Genomic DNA, 15,716 nt, shown 5'->3' with positions numbered 1-15,716 from the left:
AGGATTATATTATGGTACAAAATGCCCACTTTTCATTTTTTTCTCATTTCAATTTGAATGAATATTGTGCCAGAAATGACATTTGCGAATGAATTTTATAATACTATAAAAGGGAATATGAACTGTAAAATGAAGAAAAAGATTACTGGCCTTGCCTTTTCCTGTTTTAACCAACACACATAATGTTTAGAACAAAATATCTTGTCACAGGTACAGTATGACCACCAGAGGGCAAACTAGTTCATACCATGAGTAAACTACACTTTTACCATGGCATGGGCTTTGTATGCACACGCATGCAACATCTGTGTGTGTATTTAGAGCATGTGAATCATCTAGCAGGGATAAGGGCATGCACATTGGCCATTCTCAGCTCTTCAGTATGCACAGACCAACTAATAATTCTCACTCAGTGTCAAACAGATGAGAATGAGGAGGCATTTTCATGACATACCTTTTCCAGCTGACTGTGAACATGCTGAACAATCAGATCCAAAGCGACAAAGTTTTCTCCACCTGAGGAACAACAGATTGTTAGAATCTCTATTATACTTTCACACAGTTGTTTATTTCTATTATTTCTATACCAGCATCAAAGGCTATTACAACTGTATAAGGTCTTTCAGTTTGATATTTACACAGACATTCTACAAATTCCATGGTGAAACATTTTTAAATTATCGAATAGGTAATCCAGTAAAATCCAGTCTAGTAAAAAAATGCTTATTAGTCTTTTTGACAGCGATTTTGACTTTTCTGACTTTACGTACCTCTTGGGACCACAATATCTGCCACCTGGACAGTGGGTTCGATGTACTGCTCAAACGCTGGCTTGACATACTTGTTGTACTGTTTAATGACGCCTGAAATGTCACGCCCTCTAACCGTGATGTCCCTCTTTAGGCGCCTGACTAGCCGGATGTCAGAGTCTGTGTCTACAAACACCTTCATGTCTAGGAGCTGAAGGACAGACAGAAAGAGAAATAACACAAAATGACAAAAATCTGACAACTTGTGATAGACAAACAGAAAGTGTACATTAGGGCTGCAACAAAAATAATTACAAAGCCAAATGCAACTGTGTCACATTCAAATCTTTAAAGAGCTTATTACTAGGGTTGACTTTTGACACAAAATTCACGATTTGATTGATTCACAAGCTTGCTATTTGATTTGATTTCTAATTCGATATTGATTATTTTAGATATACAGTCAAACGAAAACTTATTCAGACAACAGATTTTTTTTTTAAATATTTTTTACTGGGTGCAGGACACTATACTTCATTTATGTAAGAGAGGATAGCAAAATAAAGTAAACTATGACATATTATACCCAAAAAGTCTTCATACAGTGGACTACCAGTAAAATGTATAAAAATTGGGACCAAAAATTTGATTTGACACTTTAACCTGACCATGTTTTGTACCAATACCATACCTTTCTATCAAAGTTATCAGACATTATCAAGATGAATTTGTTCTGAGTCTGACACAGTTTAACTTGTCTTCCTGTCATGTTTTATTACCATTTTCTAATCTATAGCGAATAAACAGTGATAATGTGAGAAATTTTGAAGGCATCTGAATAAATTTTGGTTTGACTGTAATTAATTTGTGATTATCAAGACAAATTTCTTCTGACACAGATTTAACTCTTATCATAGTTCTTGTCATATTTTATTACCATTTTCTAAACTATAGCAAATATACTGTAATAAATCTGAGAAATGTGGAAGGTGTCTGAATAAATGTTGGTTTGACTGTATATCAGGTACAGTACATTGCAAATTTTCTTAAAAAAAAAAAAAAGAAAATCAACCAATGCTGTAAAATATACATGAGAGTCAGTTGGTTCTACATTACTATAATATTGAAGCTTAAAATTAACTGATTTGTATGCAAACATTTAAATTACACTCAATTAAGTTTTTAAATTTCTACTCCTATTCGTTTTTTGAAACATTTAAATGGTGGCTGTCATAAAAACTTGACAGATTTATTTAAACAAATTAAACATTGAAGAAAAGTAAAAAATTATGTTATATAAAAATTATAGTAATTATTATATTGTTCATTTTTCTAGCTAATGAACAAGTTTTTGGTCACTGAATGTTTTTTTCCTGAGGTAAATGTAATGTTATGTCACATTGTTCACAAGCTGTTGACGTCTTTGAGCGGTTAACACACTGATTGAGCAACTACATGAGACTAAGGTAAGTTGTACTCTTTATTTTAACATACCTCCAAATGTTCATTCATGTTTATTTGGTGCTAAAACTGGTACTAAAGCAGAGATGATCAGTTCACTGCCGCTTCTATAGAACTGAAGTGCTACAGCAATCGGTTACTTCATTAAACAGCATTTATTGTTTGAATACTGTGATAAAATGGACAGACTGTTTCATATCAAAAGTAACAAAGCACAAAGCTTATTACGATTTATTGGATGGGAAATGCAGTACGATGTAAACTAAAACTAAAAACAGGCTAGACTAATTGATTCTTGGGATTTAAGAATCAATGTCATTTTGAATAAATGAGAATCAATTAAAAAACCAACCCCAAATTTAGATTTTGACTTTAGTAGTGTAGTTCATCTAGAATTTGCTGTTTAACTAAACTAAAAAACAACTCACCAACTCACTTGTTTTTGAACGAGCAACTTCAACAGAAGAATTTGCCATTGATTAATAACCCTCATTATTGTCCAGTCCAAATCTATACTCCAGATCTGTCCAGGATCTACCACCACTTCTCCTCAATGGTTCCTGTTACTGAAAAAACGTATCAGATCTTTTCATGGAGCGAATGGATAGGAAATGTAAAAAAAAAAAAAAAAAACTGCTCAGCAAAGGGGAAGTCAAGATCAATCAAAGCAATGTAGTGCAGTGTGACGCCAACTAGCCAAGAAGTACCGCTGGTGCTGACACTGATGCTGAAAATGGATATCATTCAGTGAGCCGACATGATATGGCAAAGGCATTAAATTTCAGGGTAATGATATACAATCCAACACCCTTAAACAGCAGTGCCAGCAGCCCTGCCAACACGACGAGGCACCCCTTATAAGACTTTGTGTGCAGGCGTGCAAGAAACAAACATGAATGGGGTGAAAGGTCAAGTGTATTTCACGTTTTAAAGGACAGGAAGTCACTGCTCATCCATTCTGAATGAATATCTCTCAAATGAAAATGGAGGCGAGCTGTCACCTATTCACAAAGAGTGAAAGAGAAAGAGTTAAACTGAAAATCCTGATCCATTCGATGGCCGAATGACGTCTACCGTTTGTTGAGTTTCATTCGCTCTGCGGCACATCTGCCGCACGGTGCTCATAAATCACGTCAGGATGAACTGCTTTGCCAATACATACACAATAACTCCCATTTTAATTTGTATAGATTTCCGGACACTACGCGTAAGGAAGAATCGAAACCCGGCAATGGGAACAGTCAACGCAGGCGTAGATAAACACCTCCTATTCACTTCCTGTGGCTGCTCTTAACCTTCACCATTACAGGGAGAGAAGAATCAGTCATCTTCATTGTGTGAGGAAAACAGGATGCAAAAGGGGAAAAAACACTGCAGTTTCAATAGGACCGGATTAGGAACAAGATTTTATATAGTGGTGGCCAAAATTATTAGAAAACTAGTATTTTCACCATGGTTTTAAGTCTGTTATTTCTGTCTTTTGTGGTTGTGTGTCAGTAGGAAATATCAGTTTACATTTTTAAACATTCATTTTGCTAATAATTTTAATAATCCAGTGATATTTTTGTTTGCACAAAGAGTCTGACAACAGCCAGTGCTCCACACAGAGATCTGATCTCATCATCATCCAGTCTGTCTGGAATAACTTGAAGAAACAGAACAAACCGAGACAGACTAAATCCAGAAAAACAGCAGCAACGTCTCCAAGATGCTTCAAGAGACCTACCTGCAAAGCTATCTGGAAAACTCTATGCGCAAGTGCAACGAGCTGTTTTAAACACAAAGGATGTTCACATCAAATGTTGATTTAAGGCGAGACACTGCAAGGGAATAGGGTAAAAAAAACCAAAAAAAAAACCTAATAGTTATCACCTTACTTACCTAGTTGATTGATTACTTTGATAATTGCACACATTTTTTTCTATTACAAGTTTTCTAAAATGTTAGGTTTAAGTAATTAATTAAATTTAATTAAATATGTGCTAATGTGCATACATTTCTAGTACAAAAATCTAAACAATGGTCAGTTTCAAAATTCTTGTTTAATTTTTTTGACATATTAAAGTCAAAAGTTTTTACAGAGGATTCCCTCTGTAAAAACTTTTGACTTTAATATGTCAAATAAATTGGGTGTCATTTCATCACAACATAATTCAGTAAAAACTTAGAACAGACAGGAAACACTATATTTTTTTTACCATTTTTTGGGGAATAAAATGTATAAAATCAAGCAAATTATATATGAACAAATCCCTCTGGAATATAGAATCCTTCAGGATATAGACAGGAATAAAAATGTAAAGTTTGGTGTGTGTAAGTGTTACTGAAGTGGAGATTTATGGCTCAGTGTAGAAGAAAAAACTCATTTTGAGAAAACAGCGTTTAAAAATAGACACAAATAAAGTGCTATAACAAAAACACCTAACAGTGTTTTTTGGATGTTTTCTTTCCACTAGTCTGAAAAAACACTTTATGAAAAACCAAAAAGCCCAAAATCTCAAACTTGATAGGTGCATGAAAAAAAACTGTTTTTGCCTGCAGTGTCTCCCTTTAATTTAATTAATAGAAGTTAATTGATAAAGAAAATCTATATATGACATAATTTTTGACAGCATGCTCATTTTACAGCATTTTTCACACAAGTGCCTTAACTTTTTACAGTACTGTAACTTTGCATGTAGGTCTCTTGAAGCATCTTGGAGATGTTGCCACAGTTCTTCTGGATTTAGTCTGTCTCAGTTTGTTCTGTTTCTGTATGTCATTCCAGACAGACTGGATGAGGATGAGATCAGATCTCTGTGTGGAGCACTGGCTGTTGCCAGACTCCTTGTGCAAACAAAAATCTCACTGGATTATTACAATTAATGGCAAAATGAATGTTTGGAAATGTAAACTGATATTTCCCACTGACACACTACAGCAAAAGACAGAAATAACTGACTTAAAACCATTTTTAGCTGCTGAAAATACTAGTGTTCTAATAATTTTGGCCACCTTTGTTTATCTATTCTTCATCCAGTGATGCAGCTGTTTCCCTAAATGATAGAACAGACAACTAGAACTCATTATCTAGCTAACCATTAACCAGTTTTCATGTATATGCAGGGCTGCAAAGAGAGACAGAGATGGTATAGTAGAGAGGCAATCTCATCTTCCCAGTTGGGTTGTGGATAGAGATCCATTACTCAGTGGCTCAGTGAAATTTCCAGTATCATTTATCCCCAAATTAAAAAACAACAACAACAACAACAACTTATAACTTACATAATGATAACGAAACCTACTTTTAAAAGCAAAAAGATCTTTTGCATTACAATATTATTTTATGACAATAAGAAAAAAAAAACCTGGGTTAAAAAAAGAAATGAATACTTTAATTTAGAAAGGATGCAATAAATAAATCAAAACAGACTTTATAATGTTATGATTTTGGTTTTCAATGCTGATAATAACTAAAAATGTTTCTTATATTAAAATAGAAAACACTTATTTTAAATTGTAATACAAATTCACAATATTAGTAGTCTATTACATTTTTTATCAAATAAATACAGCCTATGTTGGCATAAGAGACTAAATACAGCAATAAAATTAGACTTTCTTTCTTTTTTTTTTAAATCAGCATAAAGGCAATAAAATAGCATCATGCAGAGGCTACTTTCAATTTTACCTTTTAATTTAAATCCCTATTTTTTTTTTAGGATTTGCCATAATATAGGCCACTAAGATCTTATCTTTTCACACTTTTCTTTAGTCTAGACGCAAAAGACTCCAGCCATCTGGATTCAAGCAATGCATTTCTTCTTTATCTTACAGCTTAAGTTTATCAGACTGTACCTCTCACCTTATTGTCATTCAGCATCCATAACTAATCTGTGGGAATATAAAATACACAATATTCCCCCTCTTCTCTTCCTATCATTACACAGCTATCTTTCTTTTCATTTGACCTTATCTTTTACACCTCCATTTTTTCCCCTCTCTGCTTTATGACTCCCATGATGCTCTTCTACAGTGCATTTCAGGCTATGAAGCTTTCCATTACTCTTCCTTTCATTCTATCCTTTATCGAAAGCCCTTTGCGATATCACAAACCACAGTTAAAGGTGATAGCTGAGACTTTTATATATGTCAAGTGTGACAAGTTTAATATGAGGCTTACCTTTAAAAGCTCCTTGTTGGCAAAAGCCAAGATTCCCTCAAATATCACAACGTTGGCCCCATAGACCGTTTTCTGCACAGAGGAACATAAACAGAGAATATTAAAGAACCAGGAAGAAACAACTTACAAAAAATATAATAAAAATATAATTAGGGGTCGACTGATGTGTGTTTTTCTGGGCCAATGCCGATATTGATTACGGATCAAGTAGACCGATAACCGATATTTTGAACCGATATATAAACACTACCAGTCAAAAGCATTTGAACAGCAAGGTTTTTAATGGCTTTTAAGTCTCTTCTACTCACCAAGCCTGCATTTATTTGATCCAAAGTACAACAAAATTCTGAAATATTTTTATTATTTAAAATAACTGCTTTCTATTTGATCAGATTTTAAAATGTAATTTATTTCTGTGATCAAAACATAATTTTCACCATTTTTAGCTTGTTTCTCTTCTCTGCTCACCAAGCTTGCATTTATTTGTAATTCATTCCTGTGATTTCAAAGCTGAATTTTAGCATCATTACTCCAGTCACATGATCCTTCAGAAATTATTCTAATATTTTGATTTGCTGCTCAAAAAACATTTATTTTTATGCTGAAAACAGCTGAGTAGAATTTTTTCAGGTTTCTGTGATGAATAAAGTTCAGAAAAACAGCATTTATCTAAAATAAAAATCTTTTGTAACACTATAAATGTATTTATCAGTTTTGATCAATTTAAAGCCATATTATACTATATTATAGTTTATGTATATAATTTTACAAAGCTTTTTATTTCGGATAAATGCTGATCTTTGGATCTCTATATTCAGAGAATCATGATAAAATACTGAACAGCAAATCAGCTATTAGAATGATTTATGAATGGTCATGTGACACTGAAGACTAGAGTAATGATGCTGAAAATGTAGCTTTGATCACAGGAATAAATTACATTTTAAAATATAATCAAATAGAAAGCAGTTATTTTAAACAGTAAAAATATTTCACAATATTACTGCTTTTGCTGTATTTTGAATCAAATAAATGTAGGTTAGTGAGCATTTCGAGAATTCTTAAAAACATTAAAAAACCTTCCTGTTCAAAAACTTTTGACTGGTAGTGTATGTATGGTGTAAAAATGAAGATTTATGTCAAAATAAGGAATAAAAAGAGCTCTGAGACTGATTTTATCAGCAAATCGGTTTTGAAAATGACAGATATCAATCATCATAAAAATGCTTAATATCGGTTCAGATAATTGGTCAACCTCTAAATGTAACCTAATCTAATCTTACATAATTACCAGAGAAATTAAAAAATAACTCATGAAATAGTCAATGAATTAATTTTAGCATAATGAATTTATTTATTTTAAAACAACTTATACCTTAACTAATCATGTTACACAACAATAAGGTACACAAAGTGCCCATAAAATGCCTTAAACTATTTTCCACTTCAAATATGATATTAATAAACTGAGGCTGTGTAGGGACTAGGAGGAGACTGTGGAAGTGTGCGGTGATGCATTTCCTCCATGCTCCCCTGCTTCAGAATGAGGGGAACCCTGACGGTGTCATGATCCCATTAAGACAGATGCACTACCATGAGGGTTCCCGTCAATGGCCACTCATTCGGTATTGATCAGCAGCACGAGTGGCCTGTATAAGCCACAGAGCCAGAGATCTTCCTTTATCACTCATTAACATTACAACCCATTTAAATACAGAGGAAAAATCTCATGTACCTTCAATTTAAGGAGGATAATAAAAGCAGCGCAGCTCCTAAGGAATCATAAATACCATGTCTAAAATAACTGTAGTTACTGCTACTGCTTTATTTCTATCAGGCATGAAATTGCAAATTGCCTATAAAGAATAAAAGCAACCATAAACATTGTTCTCATTTATTAATGCAATTTGGCAGGTTTAGAAGAGTTTGGTTTAGGAGTTAAATTAAATCTATTAAGAGATAACTGTATTATAATCGGGTATAGAAAGTAAATTAATCTAATTTAGCATTAATTATATTATAATATCATAAATATATAATTTTTGGGGGGGAAAGAAATTATAGAAATTAATACTTTTATTTAGCAAGGAAGCTTTAAATTGATCAAAAGTGATGATAAAGACATTAATATTTTTACAAAAGATTTATATTTCAGATAAATACTGTTCTTCTGAAAAGTTCTACTCAGCTGTTTTTTTTTTAACATAATAATATGAAATGTTTGAGCAGCAAATCAGAATATTAGAATGATTTCTGAAGGATCATGTGACTGGAGTAATGATGCTAAAATTTCCGCTTTGAAATCACAGGAATAAATTACATTTTAAAATACATTCAAAAAGAAAACAGTTCTTTTAAATGGTAAAAATAGTTCAAACTTCTGTTCCGTTTCCGCTGTACTTTGGATCAAATAAATGCAAGCTTGGTGAGCAGAAGAGGTTTCTTAAAAAAAAAAAACCTCTTACTGTTCAAAAACTTTTGACAGGTTGTGTATTTCTGCAATTCTGCTTGTTAATGTTAATGATGCAGAAAACAAGGTAATAATCTATCTCTACAGGCTCATACATACTAGCTGGACAATCACACACATGCTTACCCACTCCTTGCGACGACTGTGACTGGTAAAGTCATACACTGGCACTTTGATGCTTTTGCCCTTTTTTAGTTTTCTCAACACAGTTACCAGCAGTTCAAAATCAAAGGCATCGGGATGATCAAAGTTGTACTCGTTTCGTGCTGCCAACTCCTGCTCGTCTTTACTCAAAACCTGCAAAACGGCAAGAAAAGAGAATTTAAATAAAACAGCAGTAAAGATTACATTGTTTATAATGAAGCAGAAATGTTGAGGTTGACTATTCAATGAAAGTACCCTGTAGACTTCCCACCATAGAGAGAAACAGATTGACTGATTGAACCACTTAATTAGACCACTAATAAGCTGGAGGATATGCCATTAAATCAAATAAGGATTGATGAGTAGATCTTACAAGGTTTTAGCACATGCAGCAGGGGCGAAAGCAAATTATATTAATGCTTCAATGGTTTCAACACATGAATAAGTTTCATTTGAAGCACTTTAATGGCACAGTGGTCTACAAATGCAACTAGGAGCAATAACACCACTGATGAAACATGTCATCGGATTTGGAATTCCTCACTTAAAAGGAAAAGGGAGTTCAAAGCAGATGTGTTCTGGCTGGGTCTTGTAGGGAAGTACCTTGTAGAAAGAGTCCATAGAAAGCAGGACAACCCAAGGAACATCAAGAGCCTCTATGATCTTATTGGCCACGGTGGTTTTCCCAGAGGCACTTCCTCCACACAGACCTGCAGGATGCAACAGAAGCTGCAGCTTGTTTAAATGCACAAAAACAAACAAACAATAACTGCAAACATATACAGTTAAAGTTGCAGAATCTGCAAAACGGTTATTATTTTACCAAAATAAAAGGAATCATACAAAATGCATGTTGTTTTTTTAGTTAGTACTGACCTGAATAAGATATTTCACATAAAGAGAAATAATAGTTGAATTTATAAAAATGACCCTGTTCAAAAGTTTTTTTTGTTTAGTAAAAGTTCTTCATTAGAGCCTTGTTTGTCCTGAGCAGTTAAATTCCCCGCTGTTCTTCAGAAAAATCCTTTAGGTCCCACAAACGTTTTGGTTTTCAGCATTTGTGTGCATTTCCAACAATTACTGTATGATTTTGAGATCCATCTTTTCACACTGAGGACAACTGAGGGACTCATATGCAACTATTACAGAAGTTTTAAACACTCACTGATGCTTCAGAAGGAAAAAAACATGCATTAAGAGCCAGGGGTGTAAACTTTTGAACAGAATGAATGTGTACATTTTTCTTAGTTTGCCTAAGTATCATATTTTTTTTCATTTAGTACTGCCCTCCAGAATCTACTTACGTGTTTCCCAGAAGACAAAATAAGTTACGTTTGTTCTGATCATTAAATTCTAAAAGTTTTCACCCTCTGGCTCTTAATGCAACATGTTTGCTTCTGGAGAATCAGTGAGCATTTTAACTTTCTGTAAAAGTTGCATATGAGTCCCTAAGTTGTCCTCAGTGTGAAAAGATGGATCTTAAAATCATAGCCATTGTTGGAAAGTGTTCAAATACACAAAAATGCTGAAAAACCAAAGAATTAGCTGGACTTGAAGGACTTTTTCTGAACAGCTGGCAGTTCAACTGTTCAGGACAAACAAGGGACTCATGAACCACTATCACAAAAAAAAAACAGTGTGGATGATTCAAGTAACAACACAGTATTAAGAATCAAGTGTATGCAAACTTTTGAGCAGGGTCATTTTTATAAAATCAGCTATTATTTTCTTCTGTGAACTATATGTAAAAACTAGGGCCGGGACTCGATTAAAAAATTTAATCTAATTAATTAGAGGCTTTGTAATTAATTAATCGAAATTAATCGCATTTTAATCGCATGTAAATATTTGACCTGAGAACAGTGAGAATTAAGATTTTTACATGGATTTTTAGTATACCATTGAATAATGACTGAATACATAAGCTTAAGCAACAAAATATTGTTTATTTTTGTTCAACCAAGTCCAACAGACCAGTGCAATATTGCCATTAAATGTAGCAAGCATAGGGTAGCAAGAGGCACGTTCTTTAACGAGTCTTTCATTCCGAGAACTCTGCTCTTGTGTTTGCTTAATTATGCATTTAAACGTTAATGACCAAACCTATCATTATAAATGTTGCTGCACATGGAATATAACGCGGATAACATTTAAAAAAATAGTTATCATCAGGTTACACACTGATTATTTATCACTCAACCCCCTTTCTCTACCTGTCCGTTGGTCGCGTATATCCTCCATGTTTGTAGTTTTTTAACACTTTTTATGCGTGTTTGTAGTTCTAATCGAATCCTCGTTCACGGCGCAGTGTGTTGCGGGCAATATTAGCAGTTAAGAGTGTGCATTGATCGTTAAGTAGTAGACCATCCGGGAATCTTTGGAATACTTTTTAAACATACTACGATTTGGGACATTCAATACTATTTAGGACGGACGCAGCTTCTTTTGTATAAGTTCTTTGGCTTGTCTGAACGCTAGTTTGTGCTCCAGTATAATCGGTCCGCCGAATCTCACCCAGTGAGAAACGTTCCGCGGTGCAAAACTTAGTGCGATTAAAATGCGTTAAAAAAAATTAACGCGTTATTTTTGTGTAATTAATTAATCTAAATTAACGCGTTAAAGTCCCGGCCCTAGTAAAAACGTCTTTTATGTGAAATATCTTATTCAGGTCAGTACTAAATAAAAAGTAACACACATTTTGTATGATCCCTCTTATTCTGATATATATATTAAAAAAAAATTAGATTAATTGTAATTTACAGCCACAGAAAATATTCTAATATAATATTATATTATAATAAAGCTCATATAATAACATTAATATAATAATTTCTATATCCAAAAATAAAAAGTCTGCTCATCAGACAAGAAAAACATATTATACAACTCGTTGGACTGTACATTACATTAAAAGCCACTATGCTGACCAATATATTTTCAGACACTAAAGTTTTAAGTATCAGATAGATCTCCAGAATAAAAGGCCATAAAGAAAACCGCTACATAAAATAAGACACCACCAGTGGGAATAACAAAAAGCTTCTTGTTGTTATATGGACTAAAGTTACTTAAAACTGCTTGAGTGTTCTTACGTCCTCTCTCGCCTCCCTGTTTCTCTGACCTTTGTTAAGGGAAGATCATTCCACTTGGGTGGATTTATTAGTTTCTCTCTGACTGAGCGAGCCAGGACGACAGCCACACCACACTTTTTTTTTTTACAGGAATAATTGACTGGAGCACATCCAAGTGTGAAATTGTAACCCGTACGACAGGCTCTTTGTGAGTAATGGATTGCATACTAATGACCTCAGAGCTCAATCCTGACAGAGCTCACGATCTCACACACGACAAAAGTGTAAACCTTAATGCCTGCAATATGAAGTGTCACAAGAGATTTTTAGATAAATAAACTTCTGTTAAATAGTAGGTCACTATGAAGCACGAACAGACGTTGAAGACTGACACGGTAAAGAAGAAAGTGAATAAAGTCGTTATTTTTATTTTCTATCCCTTTAAAAAAAATGTTCACGAAAAAACTTCATAAGCTTTTATCAATTGTATTGATTCATTGCATCTTACATCATAAAACTGATAGAAGGCACGCATGTCTGTCGTACCTATGACAAAGGCTTCTTTAAAGGTGGTCCCAGTAACATTGTACCAGGGTGGACGCCCTGCGGTGTAGATTGTCCTCTTATTCGTCCTCAGAAGTGGAGGCTCCGTTTTGCTTTGGCTGGTGGTCCGTTTTCGTGGGGACAGTGAAGGGGTCAGGGGACATCTGTGTCTCATAAGGCCATCAAGAGAATCCTCACCACTACCACAAAAAAAAGAGGATTTATTTTAAGAAAACAGAATGTGTACACATTTTTTACAATGTCACACAAAGGCTCAATTAACACTCATTAATACTGATCAATTAACAGAAAGTAAGGTAAATGTGAGTGTCCACACTGCCATCAGACATGCCTTTGAAATCATAAACAGCCCCATCTGACCTGAGCATAGCTATTAAATACTGTTTCATAGAGAGCTTGAGGGAACCTTGGTCTTTACGATGCCCTCAGAAAGAGCTGCTCACATGATCATTTCTGTTAGTGTGGTAGAGGGACTAAGATTTTTCTTCATATCCTGTCCAGGAAACCACACATCTGCTCAGGCAAACCTGGAGCCTCATTTGAGTAAGGCTCTCATCACATGGACAGACACTGGACACTCACTGACGCTAATGAATGATCAATGTTAAGTACAGTTCATTACACAATGGCAGTGCTGAAAAGGTCAGGATGTTTGCTTTGACTCACAAACTAGGCTTAGATGGATTAAGCGTAGCTGACATGAAATTCTATTGTCTGTGGTGATGTGTTGTACGCATTTGGCTGATTCTTTGGATTTTTTTGAAGGAATACAAGGAATATGAGAAAGTGTTGCATTTTTGCTTACTAATAACAAGTTTGGAATACTTATGATTTTTGAAAGATATCTCTTTATTTGATCAAAAATCCAGTAATATTGTGAAATATTATTACGTTTTAAAAGAACTGTTTTCTATGTTAATATATTTTAAAATATTTTTTTTTTCCTGTGATGGCAAAGCTAAATTTTCAGCAGCCACAACAGTCTTGAGTGTCACATGATCCTTTCAAAAATCATTCTAATAGTTAGGGATGCACCGAATGTTTGGCAACCGAAATTATTCGGCCGAAAATAGAAAAAAAAGCTCTTTCGGTGATCGGCCAAATAAGCAAAAAGGCCGAATAAGTTATATCTAACAATAACTTGACGCGATCAAATATAGGCGTGCACTAATGCAGCAAACATGTCGGCAGTGTGAAAGCATTTAAAACTGTCCGAGAAAGACGCAAAAATCATTTCAAGCACCGACAGCGTGAGACCGTTTAGTTAGTGGTTGTTGCTGGTTACTATATGATGACTGGAATCACGAAATGGCCTTAAACCATTAGTAAATAAACTACAGCTATGTTGTCTATTTATTTTGACAGCGCTGCAGGAGATGGTTACCCAGGGCTTAAAGTCCAAAGCGCTATAATGTTTACTAGAATGTTAAAAATGTTCAGTGTTAAATAAATATTTTTAAATTGTTGTTTTGTAATAGATTTTTTTTTTCTTTGAAAAGCAAGAAGCAAATATAAAAAGCAAATATTGGCTATTTAATTTATACAATGGTGAAAAAAGCATGCAAAATACATGTGGGAAAAACAATTTTGTTCGGCTTGGGCCAAGAATTTTCATTTCGGTGCATCCCTTCTAATAGTGTTTTGACAGCATGTCATCAATCAGCCATATTGGCGGCACTAAATGTAAACAATGCCACTTAACCGAACAAAATTTGTATATTTCACTGATTACTGCTGCTAGAAAAGAATCAATTATTGTAATGTTTTTGGCTGTACTAATCGGTCGGACCGAAAAAAACATTTGGAGTACTATAGACTGCCAAAAGTCTACAGATCAAAGAGAAGAGTGCAAACAACTGTCAAACAATTGTGATTGGCCAAACTGAAACAGGATTTCCAGGGCAAGAATCTTGACAACATTTGCATTTGTTCTTATCATTTCCAGTCAGGTAGTTGAAATATTAGGCTAACATCTTAATTAATACTGCTTGTATGTATCTCTTTACCACCTATTATCTTTAGTTTGTCAAAATAGTGTGCCCTTTCCTGCTTATTAAGTCTTTCTCTATATGATTTAGCAGCTTCCAGACATTTTTTTCCATGGTTTAGACAGCATAAATTAGTAGAACATGTTCAGTAGTAGGCTACATTGTATTTCTATAGTCTTTGGTTTGGTAAACCGCAAACTTCTTTTGTTCCTCAGACAGTTTTTTGCACTTTTCTCCTTGACTTATATATAACTTTTGGCAGTCTATAGTACTCCAAATGATTTTCCCGATTAGTACAGCCCAAAACACGACAAACTGACCATTTTCAGCAGCAATAATCAGCAAAATATGTGAGATTTGTTCGGTTCAGTGGCATTGTTTATGTCCAGTGCCGCCAATATGAAACAGTTATTTTAGGTATAATATTTAACTGTGTATATTTACTGTTTTACTGTATTTTTTATTTAATAACAACCTTTGTTGAGCATAAAAGACATAAAAATTGTAATAATTCTGAACTTCTATAACGTAAATAATATAGAATTTCTCTCACACACATACAAACCTTATGCTTAGTTACCCTTAACGTTAATGTAAACACAACAAACAGCTCAGCAGAGCTGCTACATTTTTGCCTTTTTACAACCAAACATGTGGACAACATCAACTATTATCATTCAAAATAAATGCAACACTGTCGTAAATCTATCTTAGCTCTGCAAACTGTTTTAAACACAACTGCAATACAATCCCTCCTCATATCCTCATTTTCCATTGACGTGAGCTTTGAAACGTGCCACGCCAGCAACTCCAGAAACACAAGCACGTCTGTTCTGCTCATTAATATATGTTTTAGTCATTAACCAGCCAAAATAAGACTAACAGAAGCAGATACATTGTGTAAGCACTCTCGTCGATTGCTGAACTGTTGCCACTGACCAACACAACAGCCCTTTATTTGTCAGCCGGATCAGAAACAGATCACACTAGCACGTTAGCTGAGCTCGAGAGACACTTAACCTACTCACCTGTCAGATCTAGACATCGATTGCTCATCCTCCTCTCCTTCTTCTTTCTGTTGAACCTGAACATCATTTTGGCTCATTG

At 34.3% G+C, this 15,716-nt stretch overlaps 1 protein-coding gene across 2 annotated transcripts in view; it reads right to left on the bottom strand.

The window, feature by feature from the left end:
* LOC141283229 (uridine-cytidine kinase-like 1) overlaps positions 1-15,714 on the bottom strand; it is a 31,117-nt gene extending 15,403 nt beyond the window's left edge. For both annotated transcript variants that reach the window (XM_073816516.1, XM_073816515.1), the window contains exons 1-7: positions 15,638-15,714; positions 12,604-12,800; positions 9,590-9,696; positions 8,969-9,139; positions 6,373-6,444; positions 771-960; positions 455-516 (exon numbers count right to left, since the gene is read on the bottom strand). In XM_073816516.1, coding sequence (XP_073672617.1) covers positions 455-516; positions 771-960; positions 6,373-6,444; positions 8,969-9,139; positions 9,590-9,696; positions 12,604-12,800; positions 15,638-15,714 — 876 coding nt within the window. The remainder of the gene's footprint in view (positions 1-454; positions 517-770; positions 961-6,372; positions 6,445-8,968; positions 9,140-9,589; positions 9,697-12,603; positions 12,801-15,637) is intronic.
* Between the last annotated feature and the right edge of the window lie 2 nt (positions 15,715-15,716).

The sequence above is a fragment of the Garra rufa genome, chromosome 13 (assembly GCF_049309525.1).
Source record: "Garra rufa chromosome 13, GarRuf1.0, whole genome shotgun sequence".
In the NCBI taxonomy this organism is placed as follows: domain Eukaryota; kingdom Metazoa; phylum Chordata; class Actinopteri; order Cypriniformes; family Cyprinidae; genus Garra; species Garra rufa.
The sequence above is the reverse complement of the archived record's forward strand: the minus strand, read 5'-3'. Positions and strand labels throughout refer to the sequence as shown.